This window comes from Lithobates pipiens, unplaced genomic scaffold, assembly GCF_037356315.1.
Source record: "Lithobates pipiens isolate NorthernLeopardFrog02 unplaced genomic scaffold, aLitPip1_a1.2 Scaffold_8, whole genome shotgun sequence".
Lineage (NCBI taxonomy): Eukaryota > Metazoa > Chordata > Amphibia > Anura > Ranidae > Lithobates > Lithobates pipiens.
The window spans coordinates 364,949,400-364,975,250 of NW_027507903.1; the positions used below are offsets into that span (position 1 = coordinate 364,949,400).

At 48.0% G+C, this 25,851-nt stretch overlaps 1 protein-coding gene across 2 annotated transcripts in view; it reads left to right on the forward strand.

Moving 5' to 3' along the window:
• RARS1 (arginyl-tRNA synthetase 1) overlaps positions 1–25,851 on the forward strand; it is a 187,700-nt gene that overhangs the window by 128,700 nt on the left and 33,149 nt on the right. For both annotated transcript variants that reach the window (XM_077473486.1, XM_077473487.1), the window contains 2 exons: positions 1,925–2,030; positions 17,758–17,930. In XM_077473486.1, coding sequence (XP_077329612.1) covers positions 1,925–2,030; positions 17,758–17,930 — 279 coding nt within the window. The remainder of the gene's footprint in view (positions 1–1,924; positions 2,031–17,757; positions 17,931–25,851) is intronic.

The following is a 25,851-nucleotide window of genomic DNA, read 5'->3' on the forward strand; positions in this document are numbered from 1 at the left end:
CCCACCCCTCCTTTTTTTTCTTTACGTTTTACTGCTTGTTGACGTACTGATGACTGCATGGCAGGGTGTAGGGTTGTTGCCCAAGGGACCACCCCTGGGTGGAACTAAGAGTTCTATTACAATTAATGCCTAGTATCTCCTAGTAATAGGGCAGAACAACCCAATGGTTATGAGAGGAGCTGTGTCGGTTGGTGAATTACAGAGAAAAGGATTTTACGGTGAGTACAAACGTATCCTATTATTTTGGACTAGAGGTCGACCGATATTTGGCGTTTTTTAATTAATCGGCATCGGCCGATTGTGCTGATAAAAAAGGCAGATGATATCTTCAGCTGGACTTGCAAAAGACTTCTGTAATAGAAGTCAATGCAAGTTGCCTGAAGTCAAAGGGATACACCTGAGTTAAATATACGAGTGTCACAGCAAAGGGTCTGAATATTTAGGACCATGTTATATTTCAGTTTTTCTTTTTTATTAAATCTTTAAAAATATCAACAATTCTGGGTTTTTCTGTCAATATGAGGTGCTGTGTGTACATTAATGAGGAAAAAAAATAACTTAAATGATTTTAGCAAATGGCTGCAATATAACAAAGAATTAAAAATTTAATGGGTCTGAATAATTTCCGTCCCCACTACGTTTTGATGTATAAATTGTGTATGACAAGTAGATCTCGTGGGCGTGAGAGCAATTTAAATAAAAGGAACTAAGATACTTTTTTTTTTTAAGGCTCTGTGCTCTAGCTATGACATCATCACTCTAAGTAGCCCAATACACACTCTGTTTAATCAATAAAATTTCCTGAAATAATCCCTAAACTTAAACAGCTTTTTCAGAAAAACTGTAAAAGATATCAAACTGAAAAGATATAGCCAGATAGCTGAATATTTTGTGAACATTTTAAAGTTTGTTTGGCGTCTGTAGATGGCACTGCTGAAGCATAAAAGGTAGAATTTCCTCTGGGGATGGCAAAGATGTCCATCTTCATGTCCCCATCTTAGCTCAACCATCTGATTTTAGCAGTCAGGGGACTTCTAGTTTGTGGTTTGTTTTTTGGTCTAGCCACAACTTCAGGGGTTTTTAACTGGTACAGTCCAAGAAGGTCCCAGTACTCAAAGCTAATTTTCCCAACCAGCATATGCCCCCTCGTTTTTGCCACTCTGGCCAGACTTTCTCTCTGATCAATCCTCATCAGTCAATGGCTTAGCTATTGAAGCCCTGGTTCTAAAAGAACAGGGTTTGACTGTAGCTGACACATCCACTATGATTTAGCTTGCAAGCCCCCATCTTGCCCTAATTATCAGCATGATTGAAAATAATTTTTTAGTGGTGCCAATGTGTCAAATCCTAGGACCTTTTACTGCAAGCAGGCCTTGACCAGAGTCTGTCATTAAGCCCCATCAAGGGACAAATATCTGCTCTGTCCATCATTTTCCTATGGCCAATTGTGTCTTACTCCCTTAAATGTACTTTGTATGTATGGTATTCTTAGCAACATGCTGTTTGGACATACCATAACACTTACATGTTGGGTGTTTTAATTTTTTTATTTTTTATGGCCTTTGGAAGAGGGTAGAAAACTACAGCAGGGAAACCTTAATCACTGATGCCTCTGCTAAAATATAGAAATGGGTTAAGGTGGATACATACAGTAGGTCAAATAGTAAGGCTATGCAAAAGAACATTCTTCCAGAAAGACCTGCATATAACCATTGTAAATAATTTTTTCTACTTTGTGGTTGACTGTAGCTAATAATTACACATTTCCACGTTATCTTGTTATTTTCATCTCTGATAAGATCAGTCGTGTAAGGAAAAAAATAATCTGGAATTTGAAGCAATTTTGACTATCCTTCCATTTTACCAGATGAGTACTCTTACTTACAATTTGTTTGTTTTTGTTTTATTTTTGTTTATTTTTCAGGAAAAAATTTAAAACTAGGTCAGGTGACACAGTGAGATTAATTGACTTATTGGAAGAGGGTCTGAAACGCTCCATGGACAAGCTAAAGGAGAAAGAGAGGGATAAGGTAAACAACCTAATGTGTGCATTACCAAACATCTTATTTATTATGTTTGGTGGAAGATTATCGTGATGGGCATTTTTGTCTCCTCTGTCAACTAATAAAAAGACTGCTCCTGCCAGTGAGGGGACAGGAAGCAGACGTGAATATTAACAACTTCACCCTCACCCCAATTTTCCTGTCCCGTTGAAGACAGGACAAGGAGACATTGAGCTGCAAAAGTTCAAATTTTATAATATTCCAGAAGTCTTTTGTGGTTGGTACCCCCTTCATTGTGGAGGGCTTCAACTTTTCTTGAGTGAACTCCAAGGTTACCCTCATGGATGCAGACCTTTTATTATAGAGTAAATTAGGCAAATGCCTTTGTTAGTAGTAGTAGCATAGAAGCCATTTTCATAAACCTCTTGCCTCAGATTTCCTATGCTTTGGCTTTTGAGCCTCAGAATCCAGAATAGGTCGTTTCATCATCTGCAGCTTTTCTTTAAAGGATACCTGGTAAACCTACCATGAAGGGCCTTGTTCAGGCACTTCCTTTTGTACTCCTGCATTTTCATCCTTTCACATGGGCATTCAGTGGAGACTGTAAGTAGTCTTTGCCACACTAAGGTATGGTCTACTGTTGTCACCATCAGGGAATCCATCCTAAGTGGCAGCATTGAGCTTCAAAGAAGGATGAAAAAGGGTAAAAAAAAAACAAAACAAAAAAAACACCTCTAGCAAACTAAATGTAGTTCAGTTAGTTATTATACCTGGTTTAACATAGTCTCTTTGTAAGGCTTTATTCAAATTTGACAAAAAAAATACTTTTTAGTAGCTTTAACATTCGCTGAGAGGATGGGATAGTTGCAAGCCCCATCCACTAGAGCCTCATTTATGAGATTCCTTGTAGACCGTGTAATCTTAATATTACTGCCTTTATTTCTGTCTACGATTGTGTTTTGGTTCCAAATATATTTCTGCACTATTTTATTTATTTTTTTTAACAAAAAGGGTTGGTCTTTATTAAAGATAGAACAAAGCATTGACAAGTAGTACACAGTAACAGTACATAGCGCAGATGTAGAGTATATCACATATCAAAACGAAAAGCCAGAGATTCATCCATCTTACTACCACCGGAGTCACCCACCCCAGATGGAGGACATGCGAAAAGAAGAAGAAAAAAAAAAAAAAAAGAGAGAGGGGGGGGGAGGAGGCAAAGGGGATGTAGGAGAAGGAAAGGGGGGGGGGGGAAAAGAGAGGGGGGCAGCAGTAGGGGAGAGGAAAAGGTGGGGGAAAAAAAGAAGGGGGGGGGGGAGGCGAGCTAGGAAGACAGGTATCCCGCGCACCTCACCCCTCCAGGAGTTAGGAGAACAAGAAACAAAATCAATTACTCCATTGAGCCCACCCACGGTTGCCACACCCGTGCAAATTTCTGCGGGCAGCCCCTACTAGCATAAATCAATTTATACATTGGTAGTACAGCATCCACAGCCTTTTCCCAGGCTCTCCTAGTAGGCGGGAGAGGCGAGATCCATTTAATAAGAATTAGCTTTTTGGCATAAAAGAACAATAGCGAAATCAAGGTTTTGGTGTGTCTAGGCCTCTGAACGTCATCATGTATAGCCAAGAGAGCCAGCTCAGCTGTCAACGGGACACTCAGCTGAAGCCGTGCATTGATACAGTCCATCACCGCAGACCAGTATTGCGATATGCGCGGACACGTCCAGAACATATGCAAGAAGGAGCCCACAGAGGAGCGACATCTGGGGCAAAGTGGTGACCTATCCGGAAAGACTCTGTGTAGCCTCTGGGGCGTGAAGTGTATCCTGTGTAAGATATTCGTTTGTATCAACCTATCTTTAGAAGATATTAACAGCCTGATACTCCCTTCTAGGCAGTCCTCCCAGTCTTCTCTATCTAAAGCTGGAATGTCTCCACTCCATTTGTCCCATAAAGTTTCCAATCTAGGGGATGAGTTATTAATTAACACTAAGTATAGTTCGGAGAGGGGTTTCCTAAGTGAGTCCTGAGCTAAGTTGTCCTCAAGTGCATCGAGTTCAAGAGATGGCGGTTCCCGAAACTGCTCTAAAGGCATGCTGCAACTGCCAATACCGAAAAAGCATGCTACCAGGTACAGCATGCCTCCCTACCAGCTCCCGGAAAGGGACCAGAGTCCCATTGGAAATGACATCCCCCAGGGTCCTAATGCCATACCTGATCCACAGCTGCGGGTCCGGGGTGGTTCTGAAGTGGGGAAGTAGTGGGTTACCCCACAAGGGACAGCGGGGGGACCACCTATTAGGACCAGCAAATCGCTTCACCGCGGCCCTCCAGATCCGTACCACGGACCTGGTGGGGCCCGCAAGCGCAGGCCTATGTACGGCACCCGAGTGTATCAACCCACTCAGCTCTAGTATGGGTCCTACCATAACTGCCTCCAGGCGAACTGCAGCATTCCCCTTGTTCCCATCAAGCCACCATCGCACCGTGACTAGCACGGCCGCCCAATAATACAGCAACAGGTTAGGCATTGCCAGCCCCCCTCCGCTGACCGGCAGCTGTAACGTAGCCTTGGCCAATCTAGGGGGGGGAGCCCTGCCATAAAAAACCACCCAAGTATCCCTCCAGTTCTCTGAAAAGAGATCGGGGCAACCCCACTGGGCAATTACGAAAGAAATAAAGAAATTTAGGCAGATAAACCATTTTAATAATGCTAATACGTCCCAATAAATTCAAAGGGAGAGAGGTCCATTTGGCACAATGATCCTTCAGTTGCTGCATCAGGGGGCGGACATTCGGATGGTGGTATGACTGGAGGTCCCTTGTTACCTTAATGCCCAGGTAAGTAAACTCCTCAACCCACCGCAGCGACAGCCGAGGCTCCAGACCTGTCGCCTGTACATCTAGTGGGAATAGCACCGACTTCGACCAATTAATCCGTATACCCGAAAACCTCCCAAACTCGTCAAATATCTCAAGGGCAGCCTGTAAAGATGCTTCAGCATCCTGCAAATACAATAGGGCATCGTCTGCATATAGGGAGATTTTCTCCTCCAGAGGGCCCACCTTAAATCCAACTATCCGGTCGGACTGCCTGACCAGAGCCGCCAGCGGCTCCAGAGCCAAGGCAAAAAGGCTAGGAGACAGCGGGCATCCCTGCCGAGTGCCCCTCTGGAGGAGAAAGGAATCCGTGAGAGAGTCATTCACCCTAATTCTCGCCCTCTGGGCTCTGTACAACAGCTGTAGCCACTGAAGAAACTTAGGACCCAGCCCAAACTTACATAGTACTTGCCAGAGGAACCTCCACTCTACGGAATCAAAAGCCTTCTCTGCATCCAGAGAGGCTATGACTCTTTTACCCCGGTTCGTGTGCCTGGCAGACATATTCAAAAAAAGCCGGCGGATGTTAACATCGGTGCCCTTACCCGGCATGAACCCGGTTTGATCCGTATGTTACCAGATCCTCAATGACCCCTCTCAAGCGAAGGGCCAGTACTTTAGCCAGCAGCTTAGCGTCTGCGTTTATCAAGGAGATAGGCCGATACGATGCACACTCCTCCGGGTCCTTACCAGGTTTAGGCACCAACACCACCACCGCTTCAGCTAATGAATCTGGGAGCGCATCTGCCTCCAAGCTCTTGTGAACTAGACATGTGAATCTAGGGGCTAGGAATTCTTGATACACAGAGTACAGTTCAACGGGTATGCCATCAGGCCCGGGGGCCTTCCCCGAGTACATAGCACGCTGGTCCGGATCCAAGACAGGGAGTTGAATCTGCTCCAAATAGTGAGCAAGTTGCGAGTCGTCATAGGTTACCCTAGAGGAGTACAGTGTCTGGTAGAACTCAAGAAACCTCTCCGCAATTTCAGGAGGCGAAGTCGGGAGTCCGCCCGACCGATCCCGTACCCGGGCAATATGGGTGACACCGCGCTGGCCCTTGGCCAACCACGCAAGCAGTCTCCCATTTTTGTCCCCGAACTCAAACACCCTCTGGGCACTCTCAACCATAGACTTATGGGTGAGATCAACTCTGAGCAATGAGAGGTGTCGTAAGGCGTCCTGCCAGGCCACATATTGAGCCTCGTCAGGGCAACGCACAAATTCCGCCTCCTTTAGTCTGGCCCGCTCCTCTAGCGCTTCCAGAGACCTCCCAGCCAGCCTCCTCCTTGCAGATATCCGGGACATATATTCCCCCCGCAGCCAAGCTTTAAAAGCGTCCCAGACCACCAAATAATTACTTGAATCACCATTAGCCAGCCAAAAAGCACACATAGCCTCAGGAATGGCCATGTGGATCTCCGGGTCCATGACCCAGAACCTGGATAAACGCCAAGTCCGCTCTCCCCCACCCCCAGAGAGCCGTATCACCACCAACACCGGAGCATGGTCCGAAATGCTCCGCGAGAGGACCTCAGCCGAGGTCACCCTGCGGAGCAAGCTAGAAGAGGCAAAGGCCAAATCTATTCGGGACATAGTCCGGTGCGTGGCGGACAGGCACGTAAATTCCCTATCAGGGGGATGGAAATGCCGCCAAAGGTCCGAGAGGCCAAAGACCGCAGCCCAGCGGGCAAGATCATCCCGCCCCGAGGCCTGCAGCCTGTCCATATCCTCATTCATCACCATATTAAAATCACCAGCAATTAGCACATTGTCAACATTATACAAAATGATTGTCTGCATTAGGTCATGTAACAACTGCACATCGGCCGGAGGAGGCAAATAGATTCCCACTAGCACCACAGGAATCTCCGAAAGGAGAGCGTGGAGAAGAACATACCTGCCACCCGGGTCAGTTTTGACGTCCAACAGTTGAAACGGTAATGACCGATGAATTAGTACACTGACCCCTCTTGCGTAATTGGAATATGTGGCATGATAGTGCTTCCCAATCCACGCCCTCCTAACACCCAACACTCGAGAGCCCACCAAGTGGGTCTCCTGCAAAAGGCATATCTGCGGGCGCGGCCTACGGAGGTAGTTAAGTGCCAGCGATCTTTTAATTGCCGAGTTGAGCCCCCGCACATTCCACGACACCACTACACACTGTGCCATATTACCAGTCTCATAACAATGTGCGAGGGGTCTCCCCGGCTACCTTCCCGCGGGCGTCGGCCAATCGCGCCGTCACCCGTGGGAACCGCCGGACGGTCCCCCCTGTCCACCCTCCCAGGACCTAATACCCAATAGTACCATACACCATCTTCCCATATAGACCAACCCTTGTAGAACCAAAAACAAAAACCCCCCCCTAAATAAATCCCACAACCAACCAGAAGTAGCCACAACGGGCCCCCCCACCCCCCTCCCCGTGCACCCTCCAAAAAACCAAGGAGCACATAATTCCCAAAAAAAAACAACTTTAACAAATAGTAACCTAGGTTAGGGGTACGGATCATGGACGAGTCAACATGACCTAGTGGCTCGCCCACCGTAATTAGGCAAGTCAAGGATCAATAGAAAAATAACAAAGAAAAAAAAAGAAAAAAGAGTAAAACAACAGAGCAATGAAAAAATAGAACACCAGTTCTGTCCAGAGTCCATGGAGTAGATTATCCGCCATGCGGGTAAGACAACTTCTATCACAAGGATAGTTATTGCAGAGGGCATATCACAAAGGCCTCAGTCCCAGCCTCAGCAACCTACCAAGTGTACACCGTCTCGGCGATCAGCTACAGTTACAGAGGGCGGATGTCCCCCTCTCAGGCAGTCCCGACAGTGCCCGGGAGGACGATCAGACACAGTCACCGGGACCACAACCCAAACAGGGTCATCGGCGGCGGGTACAGTTAGAAAAGGCACAGGGGCCCAGAAGCACTGCATTCACAACATCACAAAAGGGTACTCAGCATCATACCTAGCACGATCCATATAGGGCTGCATGTCCATCACATCCCCTGGGGTCAATGTCCAATCGTTACGGAAGAGTCTCCAGCCATGTTGAGGCGTCCCTGGGGTTGGTAAAAAAGCGGACCGTCTCCCCATCCACCACGTGAAGTTTAGCCGGGAACAGGAAGCTGTACTTGAGACCCTTCCTACGCAAGACCGCCTTGACTCCATCGAATAAACGGCGCTGCTGTTGCGTCTCCACCGTATAATCCGGGAACATCATAAGGTAGGCTATTTTCATAGGGAAGGTCTTTCGCCGCCCGAGCAGCCCTAAGCAGTTCATCCCTGTCCCGAAAGACGGAGTATGAAGGTTCTGGGGGGTGCCCCCTCCGGTCCAGGTCTGAGCGGCACACCGCGGGCCCTCTCCACTGCAAAGTACGGGGAGAGGGAGGCCTCCGGTAGCAGAGATCGCAGAAAACCCTCAGCGAAACGGGCCAGAGAGCGGCCCCCAACCCCCTCGGGCAGACCCACGATGCAGAGGTTGTTTCTCCTACTGCGGTTCTCAGCATCCTCGGCCCTGTACTCTAGGGCTTTCACCTTCAATTGCAGTGTGTGGATGGAGGCCGAATGTTCAGCAACTACGTCCTCTGTTTCGCCAACCCGCCTCTCAGCCGCAGACACCCGTGAACGGATCTTATCCAGATCTTGGCGGATCAGGCCAATGTCCAGCTGCACCCCCTCAATTTTCGAGGCCAGGGTGGATTGGCAGTCCGAGACCGCTGTTCGGCAGGAGGTAATCGCCGATAGTATCTCCGACAATCCCGGGGAATCCGACGGCTGTTCTTCCCCGTGATCTGTCTGCGACGCCATGTTACAGAAGAGCGGTGATAGGCCCTGGGCAGAGGAGGCCGCGCTAGCCTCAGGCCAGACGGACGGGGAGAATTTATTCTTCTTGCCCCTCTTCTGGGTCCCTGGGGTCCTGGAAGGCATCCAGAGACCTCCGAGCCTGCCAACGGGGTATAAGTGTCAGAAACTGGTTAAATAGCGGATCTTACTCCAGGAGAGCTCTGATAGCACGTCCGTTCACTCCGCCATCTTGGCCACTCCACTTCTGCACTATTTTTACCCATTTGCCTGAATCCTACTAATGTGTTTAAAAAAAAAAAAGTACTGATTATAGATTTTAGATTAGGTGCACAACTATTAGACTGTTAAATATTTAATTTCCAAGGTCCACGAATCTAAGGTATACAGAGGTTATTGTTTGCAGGGCCAAGCAAGGACAAACCTTAGGGGAGCCCCGTTTGCCTAACGAATTCTCCACTAAGTCAGTCGGTGGAATGTGCATCTTTTAGCAGTGTCCTAAAATGGAAACAATCAAAATTGATGTGTCAAAAAATTATTAACATAACATTATGCAACAGTGACCCAATCATAAAGTGCTGTTGTGCTCCAAACTTCCGGTGCGCTACACACCCCTCCAGTGTCCCCACTCACCGAAAATGGACCCCTAACACTGGCCAATAATGGCAAAAGGATCCAAATGAAGATCTCCCCCAAACGTGATGGTCACATGTGGACCAAGGTCACCGAGAAACGAAAAGAGGGACTAATAGTGAAGTGCATTTTGGCTATGCTTTATTGCGCAAATGTGGGTAGGTACTTACAGGCTAAAAGAATTAAACGATCATCGAAATGAGAAGGATCAACACAAGGAAACGCTGCATCCAGCGTGCCTTCCACTGAAGCCGGAAGTTATGCCATTGGACGCGTAAACCGGAAATTGCAATAACGCGTTTTGCCCTCCCACGCGGCTTTATCGAGGACCTCATTTCCAGTTAAGAGAGCCAAGTTTATATATTCACTTTTCATTTATTGCATATATATGCTTTTTCTAACCATAAAATATGGCTTGAACACTGTGCTAGTCTCAGACATGCATAAAGCATGGCTCAAGGGTTTTTCTTTGCTAAATCTTTCTCTTAGGTTCACTGACTGATACAGCTCCTTTGTTAGACCATCGGGTTGTTACGCCACCTTCAGGAGAGGACTAGGCAGAACATGTTAACATCTACAACAAAAACAGAACTTTCTAGTTCTGCCCAAGGGGTGGTCCCTTAGGTAACAACCCCCCAGCCTGCCTCCTGCGGCCTTAGTTTTTTTCTGCCTAGTGAAGGAGAAGGACCTAGGAACACTGCGGGCCCATCAGTCTGTGTATATTTTCTGCAGAAGTTTGTCTTTTGGGCAAGCTTAAGATTCTGTGATCTGCTATCAACAGCCGGCTGAGTGACAGGCTGGATACCCTATCCTTGTAGTCTCCCCAGCCTGGCAAGCGAGCGTGTGCAGACCAGTCTGCACTGGGTCGGACACGACATGCCCTCCAGCTCCAGGGGCGGCCGGTGGGCGTAATGCTCCAGGGCACACATATGAGCAGGCTACTGATGTCTGCATCACAGTGTGCTGGGCCAGCCGGCCCCCCTGTACTGATCGGAGAGTGGGCCTGTGATGGAATGTTCCCCAGCTCGTCAGGACTGGTAAGTACAGCTCTCCCTGCCTCGGTGGGGCTGGGCATTCCCTGGGAGGTCGATTCGGGGGTCCCTCACCTCCCTCTCTTCTCTCCATGTCCCTATCTTTCCCCTCCCTGTGGGGGATGCTGCATGTGCCGGTGAGCGGTGTGTGTGCCATAGACAGGGGCCCCTTGGGGGGCTCTCACCTGGGGTGGGGGCTGCGCTGGGCAGCTGTGCCCTGGATGTCTGACGGTCTCTCCCCTGGGTGTCTGGAGGCTGTGTCTGCTGATCGCTGTAGCGCTGTTTGCCACCATTTCCTCTGCCTGTTTTCACTGTCTCTCATTGCATACAGTGCTCTTCGACCATTTTTGGTGTGACCAGGGAGCAGCATGGTCAGACTCCCTTTTACTGTAGTCTGGCGGCCATTTTCTCTGTGATTATGTCCTTTATACTGGATGCTCGGCGGCCATTTTGTTGAAGCTTGAACATGTTTTTCCGTGCTCAGCGCTGTCCTCTGGGGCTCAGCACAGCACGATTTTCTCTCACAGGCATTTGGGAGCTTACACAGGCACACCTAGCTGGAAAGTGCAGAACTCGGTCTGGGTGGTGAGTCCTGTGGTGGGGGCCACGATCCCGGTAGAGGGGACTCCTGCCTTTAAGGACCCCACGGACAGGAAGGCTGAGGCAGTGGCTCGTTTACAGTTGTGGGGTCAGCAATGCGACCGGTACTGGCATCCGCACTTGTGTCACAGACACTTACTGAGTGGGCAAAACGTTTGCACAGCAAATTGGAGGAACAACAGGCTTCCCCTGTCTGCGTGAAACTAGCAGACCAGTTAGTGCAAGGCCTTAAGTACGTTTGTGACGTGGCCCTGGATATCCTCCCTCTGTTATCCAGGGTTTCAGTGTTAGCAGTGGTGCTGAGGGGCCTGATTTGGCTAAAATGTTGGTCTGCTGACCAGGCATCTAAAAAAGCCCTGACGGATCTACCCTTCCTTGGTGAGCGGCCAAGGAATTTATTAAAAATGGCACAGGTGGTACCCTACTCCCCCAGGCCAGGAAGGCTAAGGAGCCACGCCGTAGGCAAGGGTCCTCATTTTCAGCTCACAAACGGCTTTTTCATCTGGCCAGGGCTTCCGGCTAAACGTCCCCAGCCCGACAGGAAGATCTCTGAAGGACAAATGCGTCCCTGGAACCGCAAGCCTGTGAGCAAAAGTGCTACCGCATGAAGGTTTGCCCCCGACCGCAAAACACTGGCGGGGGGTCACCTTCGGGAGATTGCAGCCCAATGGGCCTCTCGCCTGTCTGACCAATGGGTCTGCAATCTGATTTCCTCTGGCTACAAGATAGAGTTCCTCTCTTGGCCACCAAACAGATTCTTCCCCTCCAACATATCCGTACTACCGGCTCGCTGGGGGGCCCTAATGGGGGTGGTAAGGGACCTGCTGAGTCACTGGGTGATAGCACCAGTTCCGGAGCCGGAAAGGTTCCAGGGTTTCTACTCCGTAGTCTACTCTGTAGTCCCCAAAAAGGAAGGGTACGTCCAATCTTGGACCTAAAAGCCCTCAATTACTTTGTAAAAGTACAGAGGTTCAGAATGGAATCAGTTCGCTCAGTAGTCGCTGCACTCCATCAAGGGGACTCCCTGGCGTCTTTGGACATCCAGGATGCGTACCTGCACATACCCATATGCCTTCGGCATCAGAAGTTTCTGCGATTTGCAGTTAGGGAAGCCAACTACCAGTTTGTGGCTCTCCCTTTTGGCTTGACATCAGCCCCCCGAGTCTTTACCAAGGTATTGGCTACAATTTTGGCGTTGCTGAGACAACGCAGGATTGCGATCGTACGTTACCTAGACAATCTCCTGCTGAGAGCATCTTCTGTCTCAGAATTAGAGGAGGATGTGGCGATCACCATGCAGTCCCTGCAGGAATTTGGGTGGCTGTTGAACCTAAAAAAAAGTCAGTGATTGTACCGACTCAGCGCTTGGAGTACCTAGGATTAATGCTGGACTCCATGGAAGCGAGTTTATCTCCCTTCAGACAAGCTGCAGACTCTGAGCCGCGGTAAATCTGCTGATGAACTGCAGTTGGTCGTCGCTAAGCTTCTGCATGCAAGTCCTGGGACTCATGGTGGCCTTCTTCGAGGCGGTACCGTATGCCCAGTTTCACACCAGAGTCTTACAGAAGGAGATCTTGACAAAATGGGGCAAATCTCCATTATCCCTGGATCGGCAGATATAGGTGAGCCAGTCAGTCAGGGACTCCCTTCTCTGGTGGCTGAGATCCCCGACACATCGGTCAGGGAAGTCGTTCCTACCTCTGAATTGGACAGTGATCACAACGGACACCAGCCTAACCAGCTGGGGTGGAGTAATGGGAGTTCAGTCGATCCAGGGCCTCTGGTTGGAGGAGGAATCCAAGTTGCCGATCAATGTGCTCGAGCTGCGAGCGATCGGGCTATGTCTCTCCACATGGTTGATAAGACTTCGAGGGCGTCCGATCAGGATCCAGTCAGACAACGCCACAGCGGTGGCATATGTCAATCATCGAGGAGGAACAAGAAGCTCGGCCGCCGCACGGGAGGTCACTCCCATCCTTCAGTGGGCAGAGCGACATGTACCGGCCCTATCGGCCATTTACATCCTGGGAGTGGAGAACTGGAAGGCGAACTACCTAAGTTGCCAGATGCTGGACCCAGTAGAATGGACGTTGCATCCGGAGGTGTTCAGGCTACTGTGCATGCGATGGGGCACTCCAGAAGTGGATCTTTTGGCCTCCCATCTCAATCGGAAGGTGCCGAGATTCGTGTCCAGGACAAGGGATCCTTGGGCAGGCGCGTCAGATGCGCTGGTGGCTCCGTGGGCTTAGTACCAGCTGATCTATGCCTTTCCTCCGCTAAAACTGTTACCATGTCTGCTCCGCAGAGTGGCGGCCGAGGGGTTTCCAGTAATATTGATTGCCCCAGATTGGCCCCAGTGTCCCTGGTACGCAGACCTAGTGCGCCTGGTGGCAGACCCCCCCCTGGAGACTGCCATTACGAGAGGACCTGCTGTCTCAAGGCCCGATTCTCCATCCTGCTTTACCGTCGCTGGTTTTAACAGCATGGCTATTGAGAGCCAGGTGTTGAGGAACTGGGGCCTTTTGGACTCAGTGATTCCAACTATGTTGAGAGCACAGAAATCTTCTTCTCTGAAGGTATATCATCGTACCTGGAAGGCCTACATCTCCATGTGTGAGGAGAAAGGATGGTGTCCGCGCTCCCATTCTATATCCGGGATCCAGCTGTTTTTACAGCAAGGAGTAGACCAGAAATTGGCTTTAAGCAACATTAAAGGACAAATATCAGCCTTGGCTGTCTTTTTTCAGCGACCCCTGGTGTCTCACTCTCTAGTGAGCACTTTTGTTCAAGAGGTACGACATGTAGTTCCTCCGGTGCGTCCACCATTACCCCGTGGGATCTGAACCTGTTGTTATCAGCGCTTCAGAAACCGCCATTTTAAAATATCAGAGAGATCCCTCTGTTGACTCTTTCCCAGAAAGTGGTTTTCTTAGTTCTATGCTGTTCCCACACAGTTTTTTTGTGGGTGAAGTTTTATACTGTTTCCCACATGCCATTGTGGGTGAAGTTTTTATGCTGTTTCCCATGCCTCGTTTTAGCACTGCTTGGGGACGTCCCAATGGTCTAAGAAAAGAGCTGTGTCAGTCGGTGAACGTAAGAGAAAATAGGCTTTTTTGTACTCACCGTAAAATCCTTTTCTCTGTGGTCCACCAACTGACACCGCTCCCTCCCCTCCTATTTTTTACGTTATACTGCTTGTGACATACTGAGGCTGCGGGAGGCAGGCTGGGGGGTTGTTACCTAAGGGACCGCCCCTTGGGCAGAACTATAAAGTTCTGGTTTTGTTGTACATGTTAACATGTTCTGCCTAGTCCTCTCCTGAAGGTGGCGTAACAACCCGATGGTCTGAGAAAGGAGCTGTGTCAGTCGGTGAACTACAGAGAATTTTTTTTTACGGTGAGTACAAAAAAATCCTATTTTCTTCAAATTTCAAGATACTTTTGACAGTATAAGCATAGGGCATAATTAGGCAGCCTGACATTACCTGCTTGCGCTGCATTTTTACACCATTCATTTAAACAAGCTCTAAGACTGCGATGATTCTATTATGGTAATAATTACTTGAATCAAAGGTCCATTTCACACTTTGAGTAGAAGGAGTGCACATTTCTGCTCACAATAATTTTAGTGTGTTAGTTGACTACAAATACACTTTACAAAAAACGGAGATTTGTATGTTACTAAATAGTTTTGTGTGTGTTTGTTGTATGGGCAAACACTATATACATTACAAATCATGCTTTCAAAAAATAAATTTTGCAGTTTCTCTTTTAAAAAGAATAAGAGGAGAAAAAAAACTATTGTGATCAATCTTATATTTGTGTGCCCTTTAATAGCTAGCCCATTTCTTGTCCAAGAGATGGTTGGTAAGGTTACACTTCCTGCTGTACAGTACTCTGTTCACTGCAGAGAGTAATGGCATGTGATTGGTGAGAGCAGAATTCCAATACTCTACTTTCACCACCTACATGAAGGCCCAGAAACACCCACAGTAACCCTAGGACTCACCCGTATCAACTCCCAGAACTGCTACAAGTGACTCGCATAGCCCGCCTTGAAATAACAGAAGCTCAAAGGATAATGGGAGATGTAGTATCAGGACTGGTATAGGAAGGAAACAGGAAGTCAGAGAACTTTGAAATTCAGTCAGGAGAAGGACACAAAAATCTGCCTAACACAGCTAAAGTAGGTAAGTTAAACATTATTTGAAACTGGGGTTGTGATTCATTTACATGGACAAGCATCTCTTTTTGTGGGGAGGAAAAGCTGGAGTTCTGCTTTATGCGGGCCATACACGATTCGAATTTCGAAAGAATTTTCTTTCGAAAATCGTATCTAAGAATTCCGTATGAATTTCGCACCATTAGTGGGCTGCAGCAACAGCCGATTTTCGTGCGGAAATAACATTTGAGGAATCGGAAATTTTTAGAAAAACAAACGATTTTCTAATCAATGATGGGAGAATCGTGCGAGAAACGTAATAAGAAAAGAAAATGTACGGAGATAAAAGAAAATGTACGGAGATAAAAGAAAATTTATGGAGAGAAAAGAAGATTCCCAGCCAAGAAAATTCTTTTCTGTAGCAATATGAGGTGAAATTGAAGGCTTGGTCGGCCGAATTTCGAAAATCAATGGTGGCATCATCGGATCACAAAAAAAACGAATTTTCTGATTTTGAAAAGAAAATTTGTTCCAAATTCGACCGTGTATGGCCTGCATTAAACACAACACAGTGTAAATAAGTGTCCACACAAAAACAATTGGTAACAAGTATTACCAGAAATCTGTGCACCTCTTAGATATTAACAGTGATCCACAGCAAACCAAGATTATGTACCAATCCACAAACTGTGTGTAAATAGGCTTACCGTAGAGCTATGACCATCTTACTTAGGTAAAAAAAAGTGCTTGTGTAAAATTACAGCTTGCTCAAGGGACAAGAATCCTCCCTTTCCGAATTTTCCAGGATAGATGGAATCCACTCAGGGAAAAGATATCTACACTATCTCAGCACAGTAATTCTTGTCATGTGTGAAGGTACAAAAGCACAAAAGGCACTCCCATAGTGTGAAACCGATTTAAAAACAACTTTTTATTTGAAGAAAATTACACCTGCCAATCTTTAGGCAGAAGGCTTCATATTTAGGAATGCTCTAGAATTTGGGTCTTTTGGAGAGAGAGTCCTTGTGATAATGTGGAAGGTCAAGGAAATTCCTGTTCCACAATTAACCCATATTTCTCTAAAAAACAAAAAGGTTGCTTAAGTCTCCTGCTCCAACTTACCATAGCTTGTTCCTGGAAGAGCTCCTCAGTTCATACTGCTATGTTCAGGTGTAAGGTTTACTGGATTATGCTCAGTGAGTACCTTGCAAGTAAGCTTAAAGTGGTTGTTAACCCACTTTCACAAACTTACATAATCCATTCTGTATCTTAATGCAGTGCCCCGCTGTCTCTGTGTTTTATTGAAAAAAAGACCTCCTTTACCGTAGTTCACGGCGGCTCCTGGCGCTAATTTCACCGGCTGTGTCTCCTCTCTGCCCGTCTTATAGAAGCAGTGGGGGGGGGGAGATTCCCCCACTGACGTCAGTGGGAGGAGATTGGAGATACGGTAAATTTGTTTTTTAATGAAACGGAGACAGCAGGGAACTGCATCAAGGTACAGAATGGATAGTATACAGAAATATTTGTTATTCCTGAAGCAGGAGGGGAGTGGGGCGGCACTGTCGCTAGGTGGCACGCAGAGAGGGGAGGGGGGCAGAGGAGACGGGACACATAAGAGCAGAGCTGCGGATGACGGAGGCACGTAAACTGACCTAAACTGGTAATTATGGCAGCTGTCAGGGCTCCACAGCCATAATTACCATGGTCAATTTACAGAGGGGAGAGGAGAAACAGGCAGGATCAGCCAGGTTTTTTAGGTGTTACAAGGGTCCAAATTATACAGCACAAGCACTGTGCTGTATAAAATGCTTTAAAGGAGCAGGATTTTTATTTTTTTTGTTAAAAACAAAAACAAAAAAAACTTTAATGATTCCGTGCCCTGGTTTACAAAGGTATGGGAGCCATGGGCTAAATACGTTAATGTTGTTGAATTGTATGAGCTCTCTTTCTAGATCCTGGTTTGGATTTTTAGGTTCAAGATTATACTGAAGTCTCTTCCTCTAGGTTTCCCTCTCTTTATATTGTCTGTATCTGTTTGTTATTTCTTCTTCTAGGACCTAGGTTCCGGTGTTCCAAACCGGCCCTCTCCTACTCCACCTTTCTCTTTCTACTTCTTTCCTCCTATATTTTTGGATTGTATGCTTTTAGGATTGGGGCTATTCCCTGTTTTATGCTTTAGGGGCGCATTGGATCCACAAACTCCAGTGGCCCTCTTTAGTTACTTGAAATATTTCAGTATTTATATATCTATTTTATGGGAGCCTCTGTGTTCGTTATACTTCCATTATAATTAAGATGAGGCTGACACTGTATTTACGCTGTATTTTGGTCAGGGTTCTGGCCTATGTGACTTCCCTGTACAAAATAAGTTTTGTATTCTGACTTTCTTTAATAGTAAAAAAGATTAGGGGGGGATTACACTTACAGAGAATAAAAGCATTAAGCAGCAATGTAAAACCTTGATTTTTCTTTTTTTACTTCCAAGATGCCCGCTGGACAGCATGCATGTGCAGTGACGTGTTCCCTAGCTCCAGCGCTGAGCCTTATCAAACACTTCATAGCATTGTTATAAAAAAGCTGTTGGACCAAAAAGTATTAATAAACCTTTTAATTTTCTTGTTTTGGTATTTTCTAGGTTCTGACTCCTGAGGAATTAATAGCTGCTCAAAAATCTGTTGCCTTTGGTTGCATTAAATATGCAGACTTATCCCACAACAGGATGAATGACTACATCTTCTCATTTGACAAAATGCTGGATGATCGAGGAAATACAGCAGCTTATCTTCTCTATGCTTACACTAGAATAAGGTATTATGTAGCCAGATGCAAATAATGATGTCGTGACTCCATGGGTTGCAGAGGTTTTATCCAGCTGTATGTTTGTATGAAAGTAATATTGTCATTACAGAGTACCATTTTATATACAAATATCTGTTTTTTGTCTATTAAAAGAGATGTATAGGATTTTCTATTTTTTTTCACAAATATACTTACCTAGGTGCATCAGTCCGATGCTGCATCTGTCCCCCACCAACTCCAACACTGAGAACCAAGCGATCTAGCACTGCTGATCACTCAGTTCTCAGAGCTCCCTGAGCACAGAGCTGGTGACGGTCAGCAGCTCTGCCCCTGTAGACCAACTTAGAGTAGCTCCCCCTTTTCCCAGCATGTATAACGTTTTGTAATTTTTCTTTGATTCTTCAATGTATTTATTTTTTCTTCAATCAAGACTGCTTGCTACACACTCAAGCTAAGCTCTACATGTCGGCTATCTGGAGGTGCCTTTCCTCAGCCTAACTTTGTGCAGTACCCTGATCCTGCAGAACAGGGTTTTGCAGGGTTAGCCTGGAAGTGACAGCCACTGAGTTTTGCATTTGAGTTTTTCCAGACTCCATTCTGGTTAGCTGTAATTACCATTTGCCCCGTTTCTGAAGACTCACTCTGTGGGTTGGTTGATTATGACACTGCACTACTCTTGTTGCAGTATGTAAAAATAAATTGTAAAAAAATATATATATATTAGGGCTGTGGAAATTAAAGATTAATTCCTTGATTAATTGATTAATTTTCTCTTATATTCACCGACTGACACAACTCCTCTCTTTAGCCATTGGGTTGTTTCGCCACCTTTACGAGAGGACTCGGCATAACATGTTAACATGTAATATAAAACTCAGAACTTTCTAGTTCCGCCTAAGGGGCAGTCCCTTAGGTAACAACCCCTCAGCCTGCCTTTCAGCCTCAGTTTTTTTCTGCCTAGTGAAGGAGAAGGACCTAGGAACCCTGCAGGCCCATTGGTCCATGTTTTTTTCTGCAGAAACTTTGCTTTTTGAGCAAGATTAAAGCTCCTGCCTGTGATCTGCTATCAACAGCCGGCTGGGTGGCAAGCTGGATACTCTTATCCTTGTAGTCTCCCCAGACCGGCCAGCGAGCATGTGCAGACCAGAACTCTGCTCTGGGTCGGCCATGACATGCCTCAGCTCCAGAAGTGGTTGTGAGCGTTAATGCTCTGGGCCACACATGTGACCAGGCTACTGATGTGTGTGTCACAGTGTGCTGGGCCAGCAGCCACTCCGTACTGATCGGAGAGTGGGTGTCACATACCTAATGGTTTTGAGCCTGAATTGCAGAGGAAGGCCTCCTTTACGGCTCCCACTCCCGGTTCCCACTGGATCAGCTCAGCATCCTGGATCAGCTCAGCAGACTGGAACAGCTCAGCAAACTAAATCAGCTCAGCAGACTGGATCGTCTAACAGGCCGGGTCCGGTATCAGGCTGGCAGCAAAGGTACAAGGGAACAGGCAGGAGAGAAGTCACATACAGGCCAAGGTCGGGTATCAGGCTGGCGGCAAAGGTCCAACGAAGCAGGCAGGAGAGTATTCAGACAGGTCAGGTGCAGGCAGATAACGGGTAGGTCACAGACAAGCCGAGTCTTTATCACAGGTAGGTATTTCAGATCAGGTTCTTGGGCACACAACACTGTAGCGCAAACGGCCGGGACCGTCTGTGACAGACAGGCTTAAATAGCCCGTCTGCCGACCCACAGGGGCGCACGCTCGCGTTCCAGTGCGATGGCGGACACGAGCCAGAGAGCCTGGGGTGCAGATTTCTGGCAGGATCTTCATGACATTGCCCTCCCCCAAAGGACAGCCTCCGGATGCCCATTCGGGCAAATTTCTTGGGGTGGGCCCTCTTGAAAGATTGAACCAAACTCTTAGCATGGATGTTGTTCTCAGGCTCCAAAGAATTTTCTTCGGGACCATACCCCTTCCATTTAATTAAGAACTGGTTCTGGTTTCTTCTTCTTCTGAAGTTTAGGATAGATACCACTTCAAATTCTTCCTCACCGTCTACTAAGACCAGATCAGGAGGAGTGGTACTTCAGTTAGGAAATGGGTTGGGAACGGAAGGTTTCAACAGGGACACATGGAACACTGGGTGGACTTTAATGAGTCTGGGAGTTCCAATTCGAAGGCCACTTCATTAATCTTCCTTCTAACTGGAAAAAGTCCTAAGAACTTGGGACCCAGTTTCCTTGAAGGGCACGTCATTTTCAAGTTCACGTGGATAACCACACCAAATCACCGGGTACCAGTACCAATTCCTCTCGTCTCTTCTTGTCGAAGGTTGTCTTGTTGTGCTCTTGAGTTCTAGTCATGGTTTCTTGCAGAAGTTGGTTATTGGTTGAGAAGAAATTCATCTTTTCCTGAACCGCTGGCACTGTGCATTCGGGAAGGGAGTTGGGTAGAAATGAAGGGTGGAAGCCGTAATTGGTGAAAAAAAGGCATCTGCTTGGTGACACAGTGAATAGAATTGTTGTAGCCGAATTTGGCTACTGGAAGCAGGGAGATACAATCATCCTGAGCAAAAGAGGAGAAACAGCGTAGGTATTGTTCAAGGGTTTGGTTTGTCCTCTGTTTGCCTGTTGGACTGAGGATGGTAGGCGGATGAAAAAGACAATTCAATATCCAAAGCCTTGCAGAGGGACTTCCAGAATCGAGAGGTGAACTGCACCCCTCGTTCTGAAACTATATTGGATGGTACCCCATGGAGCCTGATGATTTCCTTGATGAATACCCGTGCCGTTTCAGGGGCGGAGGGGTGCCTTTCATGGGAATGAAGTGTGCCATCTTCGACAGACGATCAACTACCACAAAGATAGTGGTATGATCTTCTGCTGGGGGTAGTTCAACGATGAAATCCAGAGACCGCATTCTCCATGGCCTGTCGGGAACAGGCAGGAGTTTGAGTAGGCCCCAGGCCTTAGTCCTACGTCTCTTACTCTTGATGCACGTAGTGCAGGTATCCACAAACTTCATGCAGTCCTCCTGCAACTGAGGACACCAAAAGGTACGTTGTACCAAGTCGGTGGTCTTGGTGATACCAAAGTGCCTGGCGAGTGCGTGGTCGTGACATAGTTCTAAATCGGTTACCCGTAGGTCCTCAGGAATGTAGATCTTGTCTTCGTGCCACTACAACCCATCTCTGGCTTGCAGTTCTGGTTCGGGAGAAAGTATTTGCCCCACGGAGGCTTGTCTGAGTCGGGAAAGAAGGTCTTCCTGAAGCAGAAGGAAATTCCCAGGAACGAGAATGGTGTCTGGGGGAGAAATTTCTTGGGACTTGTGGAATATCCGTGACAGGGCATCTGGCTTTATATTCTTAGAACCTGGGAGATAAGTTACATGGAAGGTGAACCAGGAGAAAAAGAGCGCCCACCTGGCTTGTCTCGGCTTCAGGCTTTTTGCGGATCTCAAGTACTCCAGGTTTTTGTGGTTCAGTGAATATTAAGATTGGGTGAGAAGCTCCTTCCAGTAAATAGCGCCATTCTTCCGATGTGGATTTAATAGCTAACAATTTCCGATCTCCTACGTCGTAGTTCTTCTCTGCTGTTGATAACTTGCGTGAGAAGAGAGCTACGGGATGGAGCAGGGCCCTGGCTCCTTGTCTTTGGGACAATATTGCCCCTACGGCAATTTCAGATGCATCCACTTCTAGAACAAATGGTAGGGAGTAATCCGGGTGTCTTAAGACAGGAGCAGAGGTGAAGAGCCCCTTGAGGATTTCAAAAGCTTCTTGGGCTTCAAGGGTCCAACGGAAACGGGTCCCTTGTTTTGTTAGCTGCGTGATTGGTGCAACAATAGCTGAGAACCCTTTGATGAATTGGCGATAAAAGTTGGCAAACCCGATGAAACGTTGGATTCCTTTTCCTGTCCGCAGGAGTTGGGCAATCCAGTATCACAGCAATCATCTGGGGGTCCATCTTTATACCTTTGCTGGAAATGATCAAGCCCAAGAATGGTATACTTTCCTGCTCAAATTGGCACTTGTCGGCTTTCGAATATAGACCTTGTTGTCGGAGCCGGCCCAACACACTCTTGACATGTCTGCGATGGGATTCAAGGGAAGAAGAAAAGATTAAAATGTCATCTAAATAAACAAAAGCAAATAAGTCCAGAAAGTCCCGGAAGCACATTGTCAATGAAGTATTGAAAGGTGGCAGGTTCATTACACAACCCGAAGGGCATCACCAAGTACTCAAAGTGCCCAAATCGGTTACGAAAAGCGGTCTTCCACTCATCTCCATCCTTGATACGGACCAGATTGTAGGCCCCGCGGAGATCGAGTTTAGTGAAAATTATAGCGGTCCCCAGTCTTTAAAACAATTCCGGAACTAAAGGAAGGGGGTAACGGTTCTTTACTGTAATGTTATTGAATTTGCGGTAGTCCACGCAGGGTCGAAGGGTGTGGTCTTTTTTTTCGAAGAAAATACCCGCGCCTGTTGGGGACATAGACGGGCGAATAAACCCTTTCTTCAGGTTTTCATCAATATATTCTTTTAGCTTCCCTTGCTCTACCTCTGTCAGGGGAAAAATCCTCCCAAACGGATTTTTGGCTCCAGGGAGCAGTTCAATGGGGCAGTCATAGGCTCGGTGGGGTGGAAGCACCTCTGCCTTTTGTTTACTGAATATGTCGAGGAACTCACAATAAGCTTCAGGGATGCCCTGACGTATTTCGACTTCCGAGTCTAGACATAACAAGGTGGATGGCCTCAGAGGGTCAGGAGAGCCACAGAACTTCTGGCAGTAAAGTTAGGAGAAAGTAATTTCTCCTGTGGCCCAGTTTATGGCCGGATTGGGGGCCTGCAGCCATGTAATACCAGGGATTATGGGAAAGAGTGGAGAGGAAATTATGTCCATAAGAAGAAATTCTCGCCGAGAACTGGAGATAACAGTAGGTAGTGGGACAGTCTCTTGAACTACAGGGCCAGATTTGATAGCAGACCCGTCGGCCAGATGAACAGAGAGTCCATGGGTCTTAGGCAGGAGGGGGATCTTGTGTTTGGCAGCAAAAGATGAATCCATAAAACAGCTGCATGCTCCGGAATCAATAATGGCGGGTGTCTGTAAAGTCTTTCCTGGGCGCTGAAAGGAGACAGAAAGGCAAGGTGAGATGAAATCTTCGTTAGATGATCTGTGTAACCAGAAGGCATAGGTGCGCACTTACGGAGCTTTATAGGGCAGTTCCTGACGTAATGTCCAGATTCACAATAGAGACACAGATTATTATTCCAACGTCGTTGACGTTCTTCGGGGTAAGAGACGGCCGCAGGACCCCAAGTTGCATGGGCTCAGGTGCGTCAGAAGTGGATGCTGGTCGGGCGGCTGGTGCTGGTTGTAGATGGCTTGGAACTCTTGGAAGCATCCAGGTTGGATGAGAGAAACCCTTGGCCCTCTCAGCCCTCGATCGATCTGTATAGCTAAATCGATCAGCGCATTTAGAGTCTGTGGGACACCAACTCTAGGGAGTTTGTATTTCAGGAAATCAGAGAGTCCCATGCGGAACTGGTAATGAAAGGCAGCGTCATTCCAGTTCGTATCCGCACCCCATTGCCTGAACTCAGCCACATAGTCCTCTACCGCTCTTCGTCCCTGCTGTAGGGTACGCAAGGCGGTTTATGCAGTTGCTGAAAGTTGAGGGTCTTCGTACAATTGGGCCATTGCGTCAAAGAAGATGGTGAGATTGGTTAGGGCTGCATCCTTCTGTTCTAAGAGGCGGTGAGCCCAAGTCTGGGGGTCCCCGGTAAGTAAGGACACCACAAAGCCCACCTTGGTGGCTTCCAAAGAAAAGGTCCGTGGTTGGAGAGCGAAATACAATTTGCAGGAGTTGCGAAAAGGCCCTGAAGCTACTGCGGTCCCCGGAAAATCGCTCAGGTGTAGGAACTCTTGGTTGGAGCATCACAACTGTTGGTGCCGGTCCTGCTTTGGCTGAAGGAGATGATGGATGAGGGGTTCCCAGGGTACCGGTGGCAAGCACCCATTCTTCCAGTCAGGTGTAGCCTTGCTGGAGATTCTTAACTGCCTCGGTGAGTCCTGCCAGGTGTTGACACAGTTCTTCCATAGCTGGGGCGCCCTGCTCGGGCTCACAGTAGCAGACAGCTACTGTCACATACCTAATGGTTTTGAGCCCGAATTGCAGAGGAAGGCCTCCCATACGGCCCCCACTCACGGTTCCCTGGTAAGGTAACAGGAGACACAGGAGTAAGGAGGGGTACGGGTGCCTGGCAGGATAAACAGACTGGAAAGGATGAATACGCAGTCTGTAAGCTCAGCAGACTGGAACAGCTTGGCAGACAGGATCAACTCAGGAGACTGGATCAGCTCAGCAACCTGGATCAACTTAGCAGACTGGAACAGCTCAGCAGACTGGAACAGCTCAGCAGACTGGAACAGCTCAGCAGACTGGAACAGCTCAGCAGACTGGAACAGCTCAGCAGACTGGAACAGCTCAGCAGACTGGAACAGCTCAGCAGACTGGAACAGCTCAGCAGACTGGGTCAGCTCAGCAGACTGGGTCAGCTCAGCAGACTGGGTCAGCTCAGCAGACTGGATCGTCGAACAGGCCAGGTCAGGTATCAGGCTGGCAGCAAATGTACAAGGGAGCAGGTAGGAGAGAAATCAAACAGGCCAAGGTCAGGTATCAGGCTGGCGGCAAAGGTACAAGGAAGCAGGCAGGAGAGTAGTCACAGACAGGCCGGGGTCGGGTGCAGGCAGATAACTGGTAGGTCACAGACAAGCCGGGTCTTTATCACAGGTAGGTATTTCAGATCAGGTTCTTGGGCACACAACGCTGTAGAGCAGACAGCGGGGACTGTCTGTGACAGACAGGCTTAAATAGCCCGTCTGCCGCCAACAGGGGCGCACGTGCCATGGCGGGCGAGAGCCTGGGCGCAGATTTATGTCAGGATCTTCATGGCACTGGGTCTGTGATGGAATGTCTCCCAGCTCTGCAGGACTGTCAAGTACAGCTCTCCCTGCCACGGTGGGGCTGAGTAGCTGGGCATTCCCTGCGAGGTCGATTTGGGGGTCCCTCACCTCCCTCTCTTCTCTCCCGGTCCCTCTCTTCCCTCCCCCCTCCCTGTGGGGTTGCTGCATGGGCTGTTGAGCATTGTGTATGTCATATACAGGGGCTCTTTGGGGGGGCTCTCACCTGGGGGGACTGCGCTGGCTGGCCGTGCCCTGGATTTATGTGGATCTCTCCCTAGAGGTGTCTGGAGGCTGCGTCTGTGGATCGCTGCAGCGCTGTTCACCGCCATTTTCTCTGCCTGTTTACCTCACTGTCCCTCATGGTATACAGTGTTCGGCGGCCATCTTTGGTGGGGCAAGGAGCAGCATGCTTTCCTATAGTTTGGCAGCCATTTACCCTGTGATTATGTCCTTTATACTGGACACTCGGCTGCCATTTTCTTGAAGCCTGAATGTGTTTTTTTTTATCAGTTTTAGCACCATTCGCAGCAGCTCTGGACAGCGCAGTGTGATCTCCTATGCACCTGGGAGCTGACACAGGCACTACTAGCTGGACAGCGCAGAACAGGGTGGCGAGTCCTGTGGAGAAGAGCCCCTCAGCCAGCAGCAGTTAGGAGGGTGTGACCATCACTGTCCTAAGTCCCCATCAGGTGGCAGACAGGGTAGGTTCAGCATGGCTTCAGAAACTGGTGTTTCTTCCTCCGAAATCCAGGCAATTGCAACCGGTTCGCTGCAGACTGTGCAGTGCCTCTGGACGCTTTGTCGGCAGTCCTCAATTAGTTTGTTGCCAAGATAGAGGCGTTGCGTGGGCGCAGAGGTGGTAAAAAATGGCCCCTGCCCCCCCCCCAGTCCTCCGGGGAGAGCTGTGACACAGACTCGGGCACCTGCTGAGGCATGTGACCCCTGCTCTGTCGGTTCAGCTGACCA